General features: G+C 35.1%; 1 protein-coding gene across 2 annotated transcripts; it reads left to right on the top strand.

Moving 5' to 3' along the window:
• Positions 1-1,550: 1,550 nt before the first annotated feature.
• LOC125646643 (ATP-dependent DNA helicase Q1-like) lies at positions 1,551-17,628 on the top strand. Of its 2 annotated transcripts, XM_048873101.2 has the most exons (11): positions 1,551-1,692; positions 4,824-5,003; positions 8,323-8,502; positions 8,750-9,055; positions 11,248-11,414; positions 11,673-11,754; positions 13,056-13,204; positions 14,175-14,431; positions 15,553-15,641; positions 16,286-16,558; positions 17,104-17,628. In XM_048873101.2, exons 1-11 carry the CDS (start codon positions 1,686-1,688, stop codon positions 17,574-17,576), a joined length of 2,163 nt encoding a protein of 720 aa, XP_048729058.1. In that variant the 5' UTR covers positions 1,551-1,685; the 3' UTR covers positions 17,577-17,628. The 2 variants fall into 2 exon arrangements, with proteins under 2 accessions (XP_048729058.1, XP_048729059.1); XM_048873102.2 differs by lacking the exons at positions 1,551-1,692; positions 4,824-5,003 and having other exon boundaries at positions 8,383-8,521.
• Positions 17,629-18,254: the final 626 nt, after the last annotated feature.

An 18,254-nucleotide genomic window follows, 5' to 3' on the forward strand; every position in this document is an offset into this window, starting at 1 on the left:
TAAAGAGAATACATGTACACATGAACAACCCCCAACCCCCCTGCTACAAACCATCTAAGAACATGACTCTGACATTTTTTTTTAAAGAATGGCCTTTCTTTACGAGTTCGATAAAAATGACTGTCAGAAATGAAAATTGATACAATAGACATATAATACATTCGTTTGCACATTAAATTAGGATATAATTAAAAATGGGTGGGAGTCAATGGATGAAAGGGAGTGTGGGTCCAAACCACAGGCACCTGAAGTGTGGATATAGTGTGAACTCGGATCTTGTGTACATACATTTGTACCCCCCCCCCCCACCCCCTAGACTTGCTCAAGTCTCTATGTTGTTTTTATTACTTTTATCATTTTGTCCAAACTTTAATCTAAATATCTGCTCTCTACCATACTTCAATGTCAACAAACAGACCTAAGTCGTTAAAACAGGTAGTGACAGTTTCCATTGTTTAAACGCTCGGCATCAGCTGTGAATGTCACGCGTCCTCGGAGATGACCTTGAAAACGGATGTACAGTGTACCGTGTCACAGTAGGTGTGGCACGCTAAAGAACCCATGCACACTGCTCAATGGCCGAAAGCGCCGAGCAAAGGCATAAATTTGAAGCACTTCACCGGTCTTGGTGGCGTCTCCATATGAGTGAACAATTCTCTCTCTCTCTCTCTCGATCGAGAAAGAGAGAGAGAGAGATGTTACCAAGATACAATCCTTCAAGTTTACTGATACAGTATAAAAACAACTGCATATTTAGGGAAAAGCAAAAAAATATGTTACAAAAAATGTAGATTTTCGCAGCTCCGTGGTTTTGACTTTAGGTTGGGTCCAAATTAGTGATATCATTTAATGATAATACATAATGATGTATAATTATTGTGTAAAGCCTTTCATCAGTATATACATTTTGAGGACATTGAAGTTTTAAGAACACATCTTGTTTTATACTGTTTCTGAATATTAGAATTCAGTTTAGATATTCACAACAGGAAATTGTTTCTAGATTTTCAGCCCTTGGGACTACTGATACTTTTAACTCGTACTCAGGTGACTGATAAGGCCTATGGGCCTCGATCTTGTTAAATACACATTGTGTGGAAACAAAACTGGAAACAGCAATGTATGAAGAAATTATTTCAAGGATTGAAAGATACTTGCACATTGATATAAATCCAGACACCCATAGATGCTGAAACAGTTTGCCGCAAGTGTGCAAGAGAAGTGTTTTGAAAACCATGAGCGAACAACAGACCCCCCCTTTCCGAATAACGTACATGTATTTTGTTGAAGATTTATCTAATGCATGTTAACAATAATAAAAAAAAAAAAGTACCCCCACTGGTTAATTATTATATAATTTATCCAGTGAAGGAAGAGCAGCTTATTTTGAGTTATTATACAATATATGGACTTTAGGGAATCAACTCATGTCGGTTATCCGGAGGGGATGGTGGGTGGGTACTGAACCCAAGCACCTGCGTAAGTTATTAGGTATCCTAAAATTACACAAGCTGCGATCACAATCCGGAATTTTGTATTCCTATCAATGACGTTCTTAATTTAGTTTCAGAAAAATCCGGGAAACTCCAAAATGGATGCGCCCATTGTGGAAAACTGTGGATAGACTCTTTATTGCAAAATTGAAGAAATTGCTACATAGAACGTAGAAATCTTTTCTGAAGGAAATGGAAGGTCATTTAACGTCTTGTATAACTGCTTGATATTGTACTGTAAGGTTAAACTGTTGGGCATCATTTGAACATTGTCTTGAAATTTTTCTTTAATATGTATGTTTATTCACGTACATAACTTCCAATGCCTGTGATATTAACTAAGCCCTGAAAATGTGTACTCTGGTGATATTGTTTTTAAAAAGAAGTCCATTGTCAGGCGCATAGCTGCCTATACGCAACTGCATACACATCATTTGAGAGAGGGAGATATATGCCCTTTAAATAATCTTTGCCTAAGAAATAACTGCATTATCCCTATAGTCCCGGTTTATGATTTAATCAGCATCATAATGTCCATTCAATCAAATGTAAAGCCCTTTTTGAATTTGAAATCAGTAACATCATATTGAATATCACTTTAAATGATGTACAGTAGTAGACGGATTAGGTCGTTTTTGGCTCTTCAATTCCGACTAATTAATATCTAATCTGAGATTCATCTGACTGTTAATCCCACTTTTATCGGAGACATGTGCGGGGGAGAGTTGGAGTGGACTCCACATTGAAAAGTAGGAATTCGGTGACACCAGCTAGTGTGTATGCTGCACATATCCATAAAACTATTAAATAGAAATAACCCCAAAAATAATAAACATCATTTATTAACTAAATGTAAATAACGATTAGATCGATATACAGTTCTTCCGATTATGACCGATTATCGATTATGAAATATTTCCGATTTTTCAACACTAGGTCTAAGGATATTCTTGCCAATGTTAACTTATCAGTAACATTTACCATATATATACCAGTTAAAATGAATACAAAGTCCAAATCCAATATACATGTACATATGGTGAGTTGGCATAATAATACATTTTATAAAATAATTTTGTGAATTCTTCTGGATTATATGATCAGGACCAGGAGCTTTTGGGGGCTGGGCCCCCACTAGGGCTTTGCCCTGGACCTAAAGGGTGCCTCAAGACGGCCCCCAGACTCCTTGCCATACTTTGCATACCCTTGATTTTCTTTCTGGCTACACATCTGATTGTGTAACATCACAATTAGTACATGCTTTCAATTCATTGAATCATTGTATAATTTTACAAATACAAGTAATGTGAAGTTGTTGGTGCTACCGTTTGAGTGAGCGCAGCTACATATATGTACATTATTATTTTGTAATGTTCATAATTTGATCAGGTTCAGTTTAAACAATATCTATATGCCAAATTCTCAGTACATGAATGAAATTAGGCAGCAGAAACGGCCCACTTTAGTAGGGCTGAAACAATAAACCTTCTTCATGATACGATACATATTGCAATACTTATGCCAGGATTTAATACTTTCAATATGGTACAATTTACAGAAGAAACCAATAATAACTTTGAAGAAAAATTTAATTACTAAGATTCACATTCATAATTTTAAAAGCAAAATGTTTCCAACTTGTCAATGGTAGGATGCATGTTGGCTCTGTAGTTTAAACTGATAAGTTCAAAATCATTTTCCTAAGACTCGAGACAAACAACAGGCTGAATTTTATTTGACGCTATTTTGTCTCTCATGCAGGTAAAAATAATCATTACAGGCCGAACCTGATGTATTTTACTGAACCAGTGTGTAATGAACATATCGAACCGAAAATCAAGGCAATGAATCGAACATTGAATCAAAGGTTTATATTGAACAGTATCAATATTTCGGTGAATCGTTCCAGCCCCACACTTTGTTTTCTTCCAAGGTTTTATATTAAATCATTTCTGTGTGTGTAGAGACATGTTTGAAGCAACATGTCTGAAATTGTCTTTAGTTGATGTAGACTACAAAGATTTAAAGGGAAAAGATGTGATACAAAATCTGTTGCTTTCAGTGTACAGTATGCGGTGCCCACCAATTTTGATTACATCATAAAATGAAATTACCAAGGCTAACAGAACTCTAGGTTGTCTGCAGAAATATTTCCCATCGGTAAATGTTATTTGCAAACGGTTATTTGCAAACCTTTATGTCAACCAGTGGTAGTACTTTGAACGTGCCCAACTATACTGGACTGGTAGCCTTAAAATACTCAATAAAAACTGAACTTGATCATTTGAAAACCTTTGTAATTTCAACATGTGCCATGTTGACAGTGATTTAGAAATGGTGCCAGACCAGAAATAATAGTAATTGATAAAGTTAGAAACTAAAACCTTGATTGGGTTGATTTTTTTCTGGTATTACATGTACATGTACATGTAAGTTACGCTGATGGGGGAAAAAGATCAACTCGCAAGTTTTTGTGAGTTATCAAATTTTTAACTCACAATTTAGATATCCCAACTTGCATGTTGCAAGTTGTACATGTATATAGGGAATTTCAAACCCTGGGTTTTTTTTTTTGTTAGCTATATATTATATATCAGCAAAATTTAGCTTTATTCGAAACAACATGACATGAGCCTTAAAAATTGTTTACATAACAAAGAATTGTGAGGTCTTTATCTCTCTTATAGCTCGACAACTGACATTCAAATTTTTGCTGACCATTATAAATTAGTTAATCATTGTATTAAACATTAAAACTGGAAAAATAAAATTTTCAAGTCAAATCATGTCCATAGCCCTTTAATATGCTATGTGTATGAAATGGCAGTGCTCTCATTAAGAAATAAAATGCATCAAAACAGCATAAGCTTATCAAAGGTATGATGTTAGTGTAAGTTATAACATTATGTGTGCAAAATATTCGATTTTTATGCCCCCGAGATCAAAGATCAAGGGGCTTTTTTTTTTTATCCTGTCTGACGTCATTCTATAATTTTGATGGAAACTTTAACCCTGCTAATAACTTTTGAACAGAAAGTGCGAGAGCTTTGATATTTCACATGAGTATTCATTGTGACAAGACCTTTCTGTGGGTGCTAAAGGTTTTGACCTTGGCATTTGACCTACTTTTAAAAAAGTTGACATAGGTCATAACTTCTAAACGGTAAATATTAGAGCTTTCATATTGCAAATGAGCATTTCTTGTGACAAGATCTTTTTACTGGTACCAAGATATTTGTCCTTGTGACCTTGACCATCTTTGGAATTGGCCATTATCGGGGGCATTTGTGTTTCACAAACACGTCTTGTTTTATTTTGATTTTTGTCTAGTGTATGAAACGGAATTGAAAGAAGTCAGAGAGCAGTTAGAAGACATTGAAATCCAGATTGAGGCTTTGCTTCAGACACAGTCAGATCTAACATCTAGAAAGGAAGAGCTTGAGGCCTTGATCGAGACCAACAGTGGGGCGTCACAGTCTCAGGCAAGCTCACAGCAATGGGATTCCGAAGGTAAAGCTTAGCATTTTACAGAATCGTTCTGATACTACAAGTGTGTTGTAGTGTTATATACTAGATTTGTTGAAAACGACATTGGTCCTGTTCGCAAAACTCTTAAAGTTGACAATGTTTAACATAATGCTGAATGTGATGCTCCTACTTTTAATTTTTTATGACACTTGAAAGTGTATTTTTTAAGGAAACCGAATTGGCAAACACAGGTTTACATTTGTACTATATTGCTGTTATTATGTTCAGTCTCTCTGGAAATCCCCTGCTTGGATATTTTACACTTGCAATCTTGAATTGCAAAGGCTGCATAAATCAGTCAATGGTTCTTTGCATAGTAGCTTGTGTTCTGGGTAATACACTTTTGTCTTCTTTGTTTTTAGCTCTTCTGAGCCGAAGGCTCAAAGAGCTAATGCTATGGCCATTTGTGCGGTGTGTGTAAACTTTTTAGAAAAAGGGCTATAACTCAAGAACCCCTTGGCCAATTTTTTTCAAATTTGTTACAGGGTATCATTGGCCCAAGGGCTTTCATACATACTAAATAGAGGGATGTGATCCTTTAACAAGGGGGAGATAATCAGGAAAATACAAACAAAAGTAGTGGTTGCTAAAAAATCTTCTTCTCAAGAACCACTGGGCAGATTATCACCAAACTTACACATAAGGATGAGGATATGTTGTAGATTAAAAATTGTTCAAGGCATTACCCTGGGGCAAAGGGCGTGGTCTCAAGGTCACTTCAAAGTTGACCTAAATTTATATTTCCTTAAATCTTTGATATTTTAGTCATTATAAGGACTAGGATCATCAAATTTTGACAGTTGATGCATCTTAGGACCTTGTGTCAAGTTGTCTGAAAAGTAGGTCACGGTGACCTACTTTTTGAATTTTGCAGGTATTTATTTTAAAATTAATTTTGATGCATATCTTGGACACTTTGAAGCCTATGATCATCAAAACTTGTCAGTTGGTGGATCATGGGACCTTGAAATGCGTCAACTGAAAAGTAGGTCACCGTGACCTACTTTCTGAATTTTGCAGATATTCAAATTTCACATTTTCAATTTTAGATGCATATTTTGGGCACTGTAAAACCTAGGATCATCAAACTTTGTCAGTTGATGCGTCTTCAGTCTTCGGTTTGTGTCGACCAAAAAGTAGGTCACCGTGACCTACTTTTGGAATTTGACAGCTAAATTACTATAATTCAGACACTATTTGACCTACAATCATCAAACTTTGTCAGTTGATGCATCTTGAGTCTTCGGAGTGTATCGACCAAAAAGTAGGTCACTGTGACCTACTTTTGGCATTTGACAGTTATATTTATATATTTCAGTCACTAATTGACCTACAATCATCAAACTTTGACAGTTGATGCATCTTGAGTCTACGGAGTGTGTCGACCAAAAAGTAGGTCACCTTGACCTACTTTTGGAATTTGACGGCTATATTTATATATCTCAGATACTATTTGACCTACAGTCATCAAACTTTGTCAGTTGATGGGTCTTGCATGTTCGAAGGGTTTCGACCAAAAAATAGGTCACCTTGACCTACTTTTGGAATTGGACGGCTATATTTATATATTTCAGATACTATTTGACCTACAGTCATCAAACTTTGTCAGTTGTTGGGTCTTGCATGTTCGAAGGGTTTCAACCAAAAAGTAGGTCAACTTGACCTACTTTTGGAATTGGACGGCTATATTTATATATTTCAGATACTCTTTGACCTACAGTCATCAAACTTTGTCAGTTGTTGGGTCTTGCATGTTCGAAGGGTTTCGACCAAAAAGTAGGTCAACTTGACCTACTTTTGGAATTGGACGGCTATATTTATATATTTCAGATACTCTTTGACCTACAGTCATCAAACTTTGTCAGTTGATGCGTCTTGCATGTTCAAAGGGTGTCGACCAAAAAGTAGGTCACCTTGACCTACTTTTGGAATTGGACGGCTATATTTATATAATTCAGATACTATTTGACCTACAGTCATCAAACTTTGTCAGTTGTTGGGTCTTGCATGTTTGAAGGGTGTTGACGAAAAAGTAGGTCACCTTCACCTACTTTTGGAATTTGACGGCTATATTATATTTCAGATACTATTTGACCTACAGTCATCAAACTTTGTCAGTTGATGGGTCTTGTATGTTCGGAGTTCGCTGACCTAAAAGTAGGTCACCATGACCTACGATTGGAATTTGACAGCTATATTTCAATATTCAGATACTAATTGGCTTAAAATCATCAAACTTTGTCAGTTGATATTTCTTGGGTTCTCAAAATGTGTAAACCAAAAAGTAGGTCACATTGACCTACTTTTTTTGAATTCTTAGGATTTAACTAAAGATTTAGAATACTAAGAGGCTAAGAATATAAATGGTGGGGTTGTACAATTTATCAGAAGAGCGATTCTAGGCCCTTGGGCCTCTTGTTTTTTTTAATATTGATTTACAGCATAAATACAACTTCTTTTGAGTGGCAATTTCCAAGCAGGTTCACTGAAGATTTTATTTCTCTATCTTTATTATTCATTTTGGTTGAATTGTATATAATAATTACAATCTTGTATAGTCAAAGGTCCTTAAGAAAAAACGGATAAAGTTGGTGATCACATCTTCATTGATTATATAGAAATGAAACATATTTCTAAAGGCCTAAAGATTCTATTTTGGCCCATATTTCTTCTGTCTGTCAGTCCATATTTCTTCTGTTTGTCAGTCCATATTTCTTTTGTCTGTCAGTCCATATTCCTTCAGTTTGTTGGTCCAAATGACCGATTGCTAGAAAAGGCTTCTGACTCAGGCCCATATGTATTACTGGTGCTATGAACGTGAAACGTTTGCTGGGCATTTAGACTTAAATTTTGAGAAACATCAGGCGATTCTTTGAAATAAAATTTCTGTAAATTCATAAATACACATGTTCATGGTGTATTTGAATAAAAGGGTATCTGTCCTAGTATCCATTTATGCCATGCAAGTGATGGTGTTTCATTTTGAAGACATAACAACAAGTGTTATATTTCCATATTTGATTGTATAGCCTTGTACATACATTCCAATATGGGCTTTATAACTTACGAGAAATAATGCATATACAGACATCTGTCACTTGTAGTACTCCCTTATAGAAACATTGAGTAAATACTTGTAATATCCCAGTTCCTAATTAACATGCACCAAATTATGTGTATAAGTTCATTACAGCAATAAATGTTCATGAATTTGAAGTAAATATATCCGAGAGTAGACTGTATAGAATAATTTGCTTTGTAGAATTTGTAGTTGATTATTGAGAAGTACATGTAATTTCAGACTTCACATGGAGTGCTGCATTGAAGCAGAAAATGAAATCAGTATTCAGAATCAATGAACTGAGACCAATGCAGTTACAGACCATGAATGTTTCTCTGTCTGGTAAAGACTGCATTCTGATCATGCCCACAGGTGGAGGGAAAAGTTTGTGTTTTCAACTTCCTGCTCTCCTCAGCAAAGGTTAAAATTTGAAATACATGTAGGTTTGGTAGAAATAAATATTGTTTTAAGTGAAAAAGTGGGAAAATACATAATTATTTAAATTTTTAATAATAATATACATGTGTTTGTATTTCTGTATAGTAATCTTGTACAATTATTATTAAGATTTCTATTATATCCAATCCAGAGAGATGACATTGTTTTGTATACTTCTGTTGGTACAGAGTAAGATTTCAGTCGCTCTACATGTACACCCCTATTGTAGGTGTGACTCTGGTGGTGTCCCCACTAGTGTCTCTCATGGAGGATCAAGTCATTGCTCTAGAGACTTACGCTGTGGATGCAGTAATGCTGAATGCCTCCACTCATAAAAATCAAGTGACAGCTGTCCAAAATGCCATGACGGATCAAAATGCTCCAATGAAACTTTTGTATGTGACCCCAGAAAAACTGGCAAAAAGTAAACGCTTCATGGCCAAGCTAGAGAAAATGTATGCCATGGGGAGATTCTCCCGCCTAGTCATTGATGAAGTTCATTGCTGCTCACAGTGGGGCCATGATTTTAGGCCAGGTAACATGATTTAACCAATGTATGATTTATTCTGAAACGTGAAAGGAACGTTACACTCAGAGAACATGCTAACAAACTTTAAGTAGAAAAGATATGCTTACATTTATTTGTAATTTACTTCTGTAGAATTTATGAATAATAGGTTTTATATTCATATAATGTAAAGATTATGTTTTTCTGCTTTGTTTATGAATTTCTTGATGCATGTATACCATTTTGATGTGCAGGTGACTCTTGCTAATTTGAAGTCCATAAGACTGTAAAAAAAATCTCTGAGAGATCTAGAGTTTGAGTTTTTGCTAAATCTGAAAATTGGCTGTCTCACTGATTATTTCAAACCTTATTCTAAGAAATGTGTATGAAGTTGTTGAGCAATGATAAATTCAGGTTTGACTCATATTCTGGATATAGAAATTGACACTTCTCTTAAATTCTCATCTTACTTTCACCTCTCAAAATCAAACTCTCAAAATTGATGTCCATGTTACACATTGTACCTTATTCATTACTAAAATTAATCATCTCAATATTGCTTAATTAAAAGTTACAATTACCAAATCGAATATCATCAGTGAAGTACCACTTATATATATATATATAAACAAGCAATGAACAGTATACAGATGAGTTTATTTCACTCAAATCATGAAATGGTACATGAAGTACATGTGTTTGGGGCAGAACATATTCTATATTTAGAAAATTTCTGCATAATTTGCACAATGCTTTACAATCCAGTTCATCTACAACTTGGTTACAATTGCGTAATATACAAAAGTGTTCATTTCCTCAATATTACTCCATCTGCCTACTTCAACAGGAAGGTGATGGTTTGTAGTTCTAAATTTAACAAAGATTTTTATAACGTTACTAGTAACAAAACCCACTGCCTGTGTAAGTCATTAAAAAAAAATTTCAGGTAAGGCCCTTGCGAAATGAATTATCCACATGATTGGCAACTTGTATACCCAATGGATGCTTTGAGTTTTCAAGAGATAGATATAATGAAATAGGTATAACTGGACTCAGAATGTACCGAGGGGAACTTGGAAAGATTAAAAATTTGAAAGGAGTAATTTTGTTTTGTTATATAGGGAAAAAAAATTGTGACTGAGACTTCACTTTCAAATTGAGCCATCAAAAGTCACCTGTATCAGAGTGTGAACTGTTTCTTTTGTGTGTGGATGAAGTTTGCAAAGCAAAAGAGGAATTGAAAAGGAATACATGTATCAAAATTTCTGTACAATACTTGTAAATATGATAAAAGAAGGGGGGGGGGGAAATTTGGATCTTGGTCTGAAGAATTGCAAGTATATACATGTACTAAGAAGTTAGATTTGAAAGCAGGATGTTCTTTGAAGTCTGCTGGGACTATCTGTGCAGTAAACTACTCCAAGGTCAAGTAGTCATTTACATTAATGATAGAGACACATTCACTTCACATTTGAAAAGCAAATCGGATCGAGTTCTTTCATACAGTATATTTTAGTTAAAAATAACTTGAGTAATAATAAAATCATATACCTGATAGGATGATACGGTAGATTACTAATTTTACGCGAGTACTTAATATTGCGAAATGACTTGTATACATACATCAGATTGTGAGAATATGAATTCATCTGTCGTCTGTAAATCAAGTCTTTACATGTATGTTAGCAATATAAAAATAAAAGTGAGTCATTTTAATTGGCGAGTGATGTTTCTTGCAAAATTACGCGATGATAAATTCCTTGCATATATTTAGGAATTTAGAGTACTTTCAATTGAAAGATTTTATATTCAAGTGCAAAAATTTAGTCTGGACAACAGATGAAAGTACAGAAACATTTTCTTGATACTTTTCTAAATGGACAAGTTATGTTGAACCCTGAGCCAATGTTTGTTCTGATTTATGTTTGACAAAGTAAAAAAGTCACCATTTCAGACATCTTCCGAAGTCCAGTGTTTCTGATCCACTCCACGTCACATGGAGTGGGCCGGATCAGAGATCTTTGACTGTGGAAGATGCATTTCTGGTTAGAGGTAATAGTTCTTGTGTATGGTTATATTGCATTGTGTGTCCTGGCTTAAAATTCAAATGAATACTCATTTGCCACATACAATCCGGGTTGAAATTTATATACATAAACTGTACATCTCTATGTTAGAAATGACTTTGTGTTCATACATATTATCTGAATTCATTGAAGATTACAAGTTCTTGGGCATCATGAAGCGACAGTTTCCAGAGGTTCCCATCCTAGGACTTACTGCGACAGCCACCAAGAATGTCATCGAAGACGTGAAGAAGATTCTGAATATTCCCTCCTGTGTACTGTTCAAAGCCTCTTTTAACAGACCCAATCTCTTCTATGAAGTGCGAATCGTTACTGATTTTATTAAAATATGAAGTACAATTATCATTAATGCTTTACATGTTTATGAATTACATGAATTATATTGATTGATTTCAAGTTAATCAGTAGATTAGAAAAATTGTCCTGTTTAAAGCTGATACAAACACGTAATTGTATTTTGTTATTGATATTTCAGAGAGGAAAAGATGATCTTAGATTTGAAAGCACCCCATAGGGAAATTACATGTTCATTAATAACAAAATTTTATATCATGTAGATCAAAATGAAGTCATCGGAACACAAGGAAACCATGAATGAAATTCAAAATCTCATACAAAAGAGATTCAATAACCAATCAGGTAAGTAAACATTTAAAGAATTGTTCATCTCATGTACAGATCATCTTCGCTAGCCAAGGGTTTACGATCCGCTCTGCTTCACTACAACCGTTGGCTGCGTTGGCACAATTTTCGTAGCTTTGAGTGGCGTCCTCTAGCAGATTGAGGAAACAAATTCTGTTTGGATTACATCATGTTCAAGCAATGAAAATGCATTTTTTAACTACTTTTTGTGTGTTGTTAAAGTAAAAATGACTGCACCCAGTGAGTTACACGATGTTCTATGCAAAGCCTTATGGCACAGTTTACACACTGCCATGCTGTATGGAGACTATGAAAATCTTATTAAATGGAAGTGTTATGAATACAATGACTAATTGTTTACACATTCCGTCATCTTGCACGTGGTGTAACGTAACACGCTATCTGATTAGATGCAGGGGACTTGGCCCGCATCCAATCATATGCAGGAAATTGTTGACACGAAAATTGTGCTAACGCAGCCAAGGGTTGTAGAGAAGCAGAGCGGATCGTAAACCCTTGGCTAGCGAAGATGTGTACGGGTAGACTTTAGAATATATGCATTTTTTTGACACAAAATACTTGGCAGAAAAGTTATAGTGTATGTTTTTCTTCAACCCACATGTTTTAAAACTGAAAAAAATAATTGTGCATCCTCATGGAGCATATGTACTAGATTTGAATCATGTCAAGAATCCATTCTTAGATGCTGGGTGAGAGCATTAGAAATTGCAAGAGTTTACAATGTTGAAAGTGAAAAAATATTGAAAATGTAACGGAAATTTTGTTTCCTTAGAGTTATTATCAATGCAGGTTTTAGCTCTTCTGAATCAAAGTATACAAGTGTAATTTGAATTAGAACATCAGGATATCATCTTTAAGAACAAGTTTTGTATTTCACTGAGTAGATTTTAAAAACAACCTTCCTGTATATTTATATTTTTGATTTGATCAGCTTGTCAATTAAATTTTTTTAATTCTAAACCAATGGCATTTTTAAAAAATCATTGATCATAGAATTCTGAAAGTAAGTATACTGTATACATTAAAAGTCTATAAGATCCTGTTGTCAAGAGCAACAGCACTACAGTTCACTAAATCATTCAGACTAAGGTTTTCGAGATAATTATTGTGCGGTTAAGAAAAAAATGAAAGTGGAAATATTGATGGGAAAAAAATCTTGTAATGAAGAGATATTTAATTATAATGACGCATTATTTTGTCGTTTAGATTGAGCCCTGCCGATTGCGGGGTAGTTATTTCCTTGCAGTAGGTATTGATACGTTTTACTGATATCCTAGGTATTATATACTGCTTTACCCGTAAAGAATCCCAGGATGTTACCGTTGATCTTCAGCAAAGAGGAATAAAGACGGGATGTTATCATGCTGACATCAGCGCTCAGGAGAGGAGTCGGGTCCACAAAATGTGGCTCAAAGATGAAATCAAGGTAACGAACAGGTACATGTATATCATGCCCAAATCGGAAATATATGAACATCTCCTTTATTAGTGTTAAATCTAAAGCAAACTAGCATGGCGCCACACCATGCCCTTTTTGGCTGGCGCTGTGCCCTTTTTTCTCTATAAAATGTTTAAAAATATTTGTTGATATAAACAATTATTCTTTATTTCACAAGGTTGATCGAAAAGTTTAAAATCAAGGCAGCAGGTATTAACTTTTAAAGAGGCTAAATGATTATTATATTACTATCATAGTATGATACAATGAAAGTGTCCCAAAATTGTCTTGCCGTGACGAAAAGTGCCCTTTTGAACATATGATATTTGTGCCCTCTCTAGATCCTAGATTTAACACTACCTTTATGTATAATGTAGTTGATCATTTTGCGCTGTCATTTGATTCGACAATTTTGACAGGAGTTATGGGACTTTGTTGAATTTGTACATGCTACACTACCTGAACACTTTGTGGACGCAACTCCTCAGAGACACGATGCAGATTTTGTTCAAATTTTGTAGGATTGTTAGTCACTGTATGTAGTTGATCATGTTGCGCCGTCAATCTGATTCAACAAATTTTCCAGGAGTTATGGGACTTTTGTTCTTCAACTTTTTTGCGGCAGTGGGGGACATGGCTACATGTAGCAATCTTGTTCAGATTACTTTCTACTAAAAGTGCATTTTTTAAAACCTAAGTGAAACTAAACTACGGTAAATTTGAAAGTGTTCAATTTCAAAATATTAATGTACTGTACATGTGTATATATTCCTGACTTTCCATCCACATAATATATTTTTGTTGTGTTATTCCTCCTTAAGTTGTTAGAAAAAAAAAAGATGAAGTTTGTGAACAGAATAGACATGTATAACTGCACCCCAGGAATAATTAATCAATTCTTTCTTTGTTTTATTACTGTTAGAATCCTTTAAAATGGTAACACAGTTTTTTGTTGCAGGTCGTGGTGGCCACCACAGCTTTTGGTATGGGTATAGATAAGCCAGATGTTCGCTTTGTGATCCACCACTCCGTCAGCAAGTCCATGGAGAACTTGTACCAGGAAAGTGGGCGAGCAGGCAGAGATGACCAGGTGTCACACTGTATCGTTTTTTACAGACTGGCAGACATATTCCGACAGAGCAGTATGGTATTCACAGAACAGACAGGACTGGAGAATCTGTATGGAATCATGGCCTACTGTACAGATCTTACCAGGTTTCTTACAGTTGATCCTATTCTCAGTGAAATCTGTTCAGGAACTGTTTTTGTTAGTTCAAAGAAAAACATTAATCCAAGAAAACCTGCACTGTTGGGAGATTTCTTTGGAAAATGTTATAACTCAGTCTGAAGGGCAAGATTGTCATTTTCCAACCAAATTTTGAGACCAAGGGGATTATTCTTCAACAATCCTGATAAAGTGGTAATTACCATGAATTTTTTTTCTATTGTTGTGACATCAGCAACATTTAGATAGCTCTACTGTGGGGGATTGATGAAGATGATCAATATCAGGGGGTGCACTGGAGATTTTACGCTGGTTTCTTCCTATAAATTCTAGTGTGCTAGAAGTAATGTCTGGAGAGTTAATGTCGTACTTCTGGCATTATCACAGCTTGGTTAGGGACAAATACCACATCAGGCCTGGATTTCTCAAATAAATCTCAATTTTACGTTAGAATTTTATTTTATTTGAGCAGTCAAAATATTGTTTGTGGTTCAAACTTCTCAACTAAATAAAGTAATGTTTCAATTTTAAAGACAAAAGTATGATTCCATTGAAATATCATTACATGAATCTCAATGAAAATTTCCAAAAGTACATCATGGTAGGCTCCATTCAGACACATATATACATGTATATATTAATGTTCCTCATCACAAATTAATCCTGGTACTCGTGATAGAATTTTCAGTATTACATGTGTACTAATAATAGAATTTCACATGTTTAACAAATGCATTGCTTTGGTTTAAAGGTATGTCTCAACATGATTATACAGTAAAATTCAGAGATCTGCCACATTTTTGTATTTTAATGCCCCCCCCCCCCCCCCCCCCCCCCCCCCCCAATCTGTTTGTCCCTCATACTTTATCTGGTGTCGTGAACGAGTTGAAAAGCACATTCATCATATTACACTAGTACATGAATAACTGATGGCTGAAAGAAGACACTTGTACAATTTTATTCAATTGGTCTCGTCACATACCGGTAAAAAAGCACCTTCGCAACTGGCAGTGGTTCAAGCCTTGTGTGATTGCTGTGACAGCTACCTATCTTTGATTTATGTCCTCACTTATGAGAGATATTGTTTATGACTCATGGAGATTGTTTTCAGATGCAGGAGGTCAGTGATTGCTCAACATTTTGGAGAATCCTGGGATAGATCACACTGCAAAGAAATGTGTGACCATTGTCAAAGGCCAGGTTAGTCACTTCAGATTTCAGTCAAAAATCCTATTTAGTATATTTTCAATCTTCAGAGACTCGCATTCATAATTCATTTAAATATTTCTTGGATTGAATCTGTTCTTGCAATTACAATGCACCATGGATTAACTTTGCTTAATATATTAAAAGGTATTAAAAACTATTATATGAAGCAAAATTTTTGTCGAAAGTCTATGGTCGACAACAATAGTGATCTATTGATTTGGAGTGGGATGGGGGGTTAGAATATCAAAGGTAAAACTCACGGGTCTGAACACAATGAAATGTCTTTTGATTTATCACGATATCACTGATTTTTAATTGCCATTAATCAAAGGAAAGTATAAGTTGGATTTGAAATCAGGAGGCTATAGCCTTATCTTAGCAATACTTAGAAATGGTCTTTGGGCAATGATATATCACACTTGTATTGATCATAATATTTCTCAGTTTGTGTAAGAATAGATGTATTACTACTGTATGTATCTGGGTACTTTGGATGTATTCATATACCCTATTTTGGTGCTACCCATGATGAATGTCGGTTCCTTCAGGAGAGCTCTATTCCTTATCAGTGGAATAAAAGAAGGTGTGTACAATTTATGTGTCCTTTACTGTACATGTGTTTTTATTTCGTACAGCTGAAACAGATAAAAAGGACGTAAAACAACACTGTCAGCTGATCATCGAGATTTTAAACCAAGCAGCAAGGTTAGAAGAAAGGCTTACAGCAATAAAATTGATGGATGCATTTCAAGGCAAGAAAGTGGGAGGGTTCCGAGCCACAGGTCTGGATCTACCCTCTGTCACAAGGGATGTACTGGAAAGAATTATAGCCCTTATGTTAATCAAGGGCTACTTAAGGGAGGACTTTCACTTCACTGCGTATGCCACCATCAGTTATCTTGTCCCAGGTAAGGTTTTATTTTTTTATGCAGTTTGTACTTTTTATGCCCCCCGAGATCGAAGATCGGGGGGCATATTGTTTTTTTGGTTTTGTGATTTGAAAGTGTTACATTTATCGGTTATGCCTGTAATTTGAAGGGAAAATATTTAAATTTTCAATGTTTTTGCTTTTGATGTCTTTACGAATTGTGATGACAGCCATTTTCTCATTCTGACAGAAATGAAAGTAGAACGTAAATATAAAAAGTAAATTTCATTATTTAAAAAAAAAATATATGAGGGTACCGACTGCAATGTTTCACTTCAGAGATGTAAATTCAATGAGCAGGGAAAAGGAATTATGCCTTTGTACATGTATCTTCTAGTTTTTCTAAAATGTAACAAATGATTCTTCATTTGAGATGTATATTTATATCTTGAGGTATTTCAGAAATACAATGTACATGTATGTAATTACATTGTATATTGGATAAGAAGTATATTGCTGTTCTTGGTAGGAATTTAATGCTATATGAACTTTATAAAAACATATATATTTATGTTTCTGTTTTAGGTGACAAACGAAATTTACTGAAATATGACTCAACAAAGGTCATGTTAGATTATGTTAAAAAAAAGACATTGACTAAAGACAGTTCAGCTTCTTCAAAATATCAAAACAAAGCTGACAAAAAAGAATCGGAGAGACCGAAAAGCAAAACCAAACCCAAACTTGTAATTGTGAAATCTCAAATTTCAAGTGACCCTGGCCCCAGTGGTACAGTCATAGACAAACCGTCCATTAAAAAGCAACTGTCTCTTAAGAGGAAAAAACTAGTGATATCTGATTCTGATGATAGTGAACTTGACTTTGGAGACCAGAGTTCAGCAAGTGCTTTGGTGAAGAAACGATATGTGGATCACTCCACAAACTCGGTTTTAACTCGGAATGAAAATAATGGAGAGTTGGAGATTGATGTGGAAACAAACAGCGTTGGAAATTCAATAGACAATGCCATTCAGTTGGACTCGGATACTTATGATTGAATAAAACTATTGAAATGTTGTTGTTTTGAAGAATTGGAATTATTTTGAAGCAGTAGTCATGACATACACTAGTGACAAGGTGACAGATAGATGAAGCATGTCGTTTGATATCCAACTGAAGCCCCCGCTTTGTTCAGGGAAGTCTTTTTTTTTAGGTCACCTAAGTAAACTCAGGTGACCTATTGCAAGTGATCTGTGTCCGTTGTGATGTGATGTGTCCAGGGTTGATTTTTCCTCTTTTCAGAGGAAATCCTGAATGGCCCAATTTTCGAAAAAAAGAAACACTCTGGGTTGGATCTGAAGTGACAGAAAATGATATTTTTTCCAGGTAGGGTGAAGCATTTTCCTCCCTTTTTGACCAGTGTTCCTTTGATTTCTGAGGAATTCAGTCACAGCCCTGTGTTAACAATTGCTGCACATTTTTAACCTCTTCTTGATAACTACCTTTCCATTCTTTTCAAATTTGGTATGAAGCATCTTTGGGAAAAGAGAGACACAAATAGTAAATTTCAGGACTCCTCAACCAGCCTCTGGGGCAGGGCAAAAGCTGCCAAATTTTTAAAAATTCCAGGGTAGAGGTTCTGACTAGAGGGCAGGACCAAAATTGGTATATGTAGTGTATACATGAATGTGTAAACCATTTATTATATAAATGATATCTTCGTTAATGCAAATGAA

Source organism: Ostrea edulis, chromosome 6 (genome assembly GCF_947568905.1).
Source record: "Ostrea edulis chromosome 6, xbOstEdul1.1, whole genome shotgun sequence".
Taxonomy (NCBI): Eukaryota; Metazoa; Mollusca; class Bivalvia; order Ostreida; family Ostreidae; genus Ostrea; species Ostrea edulis.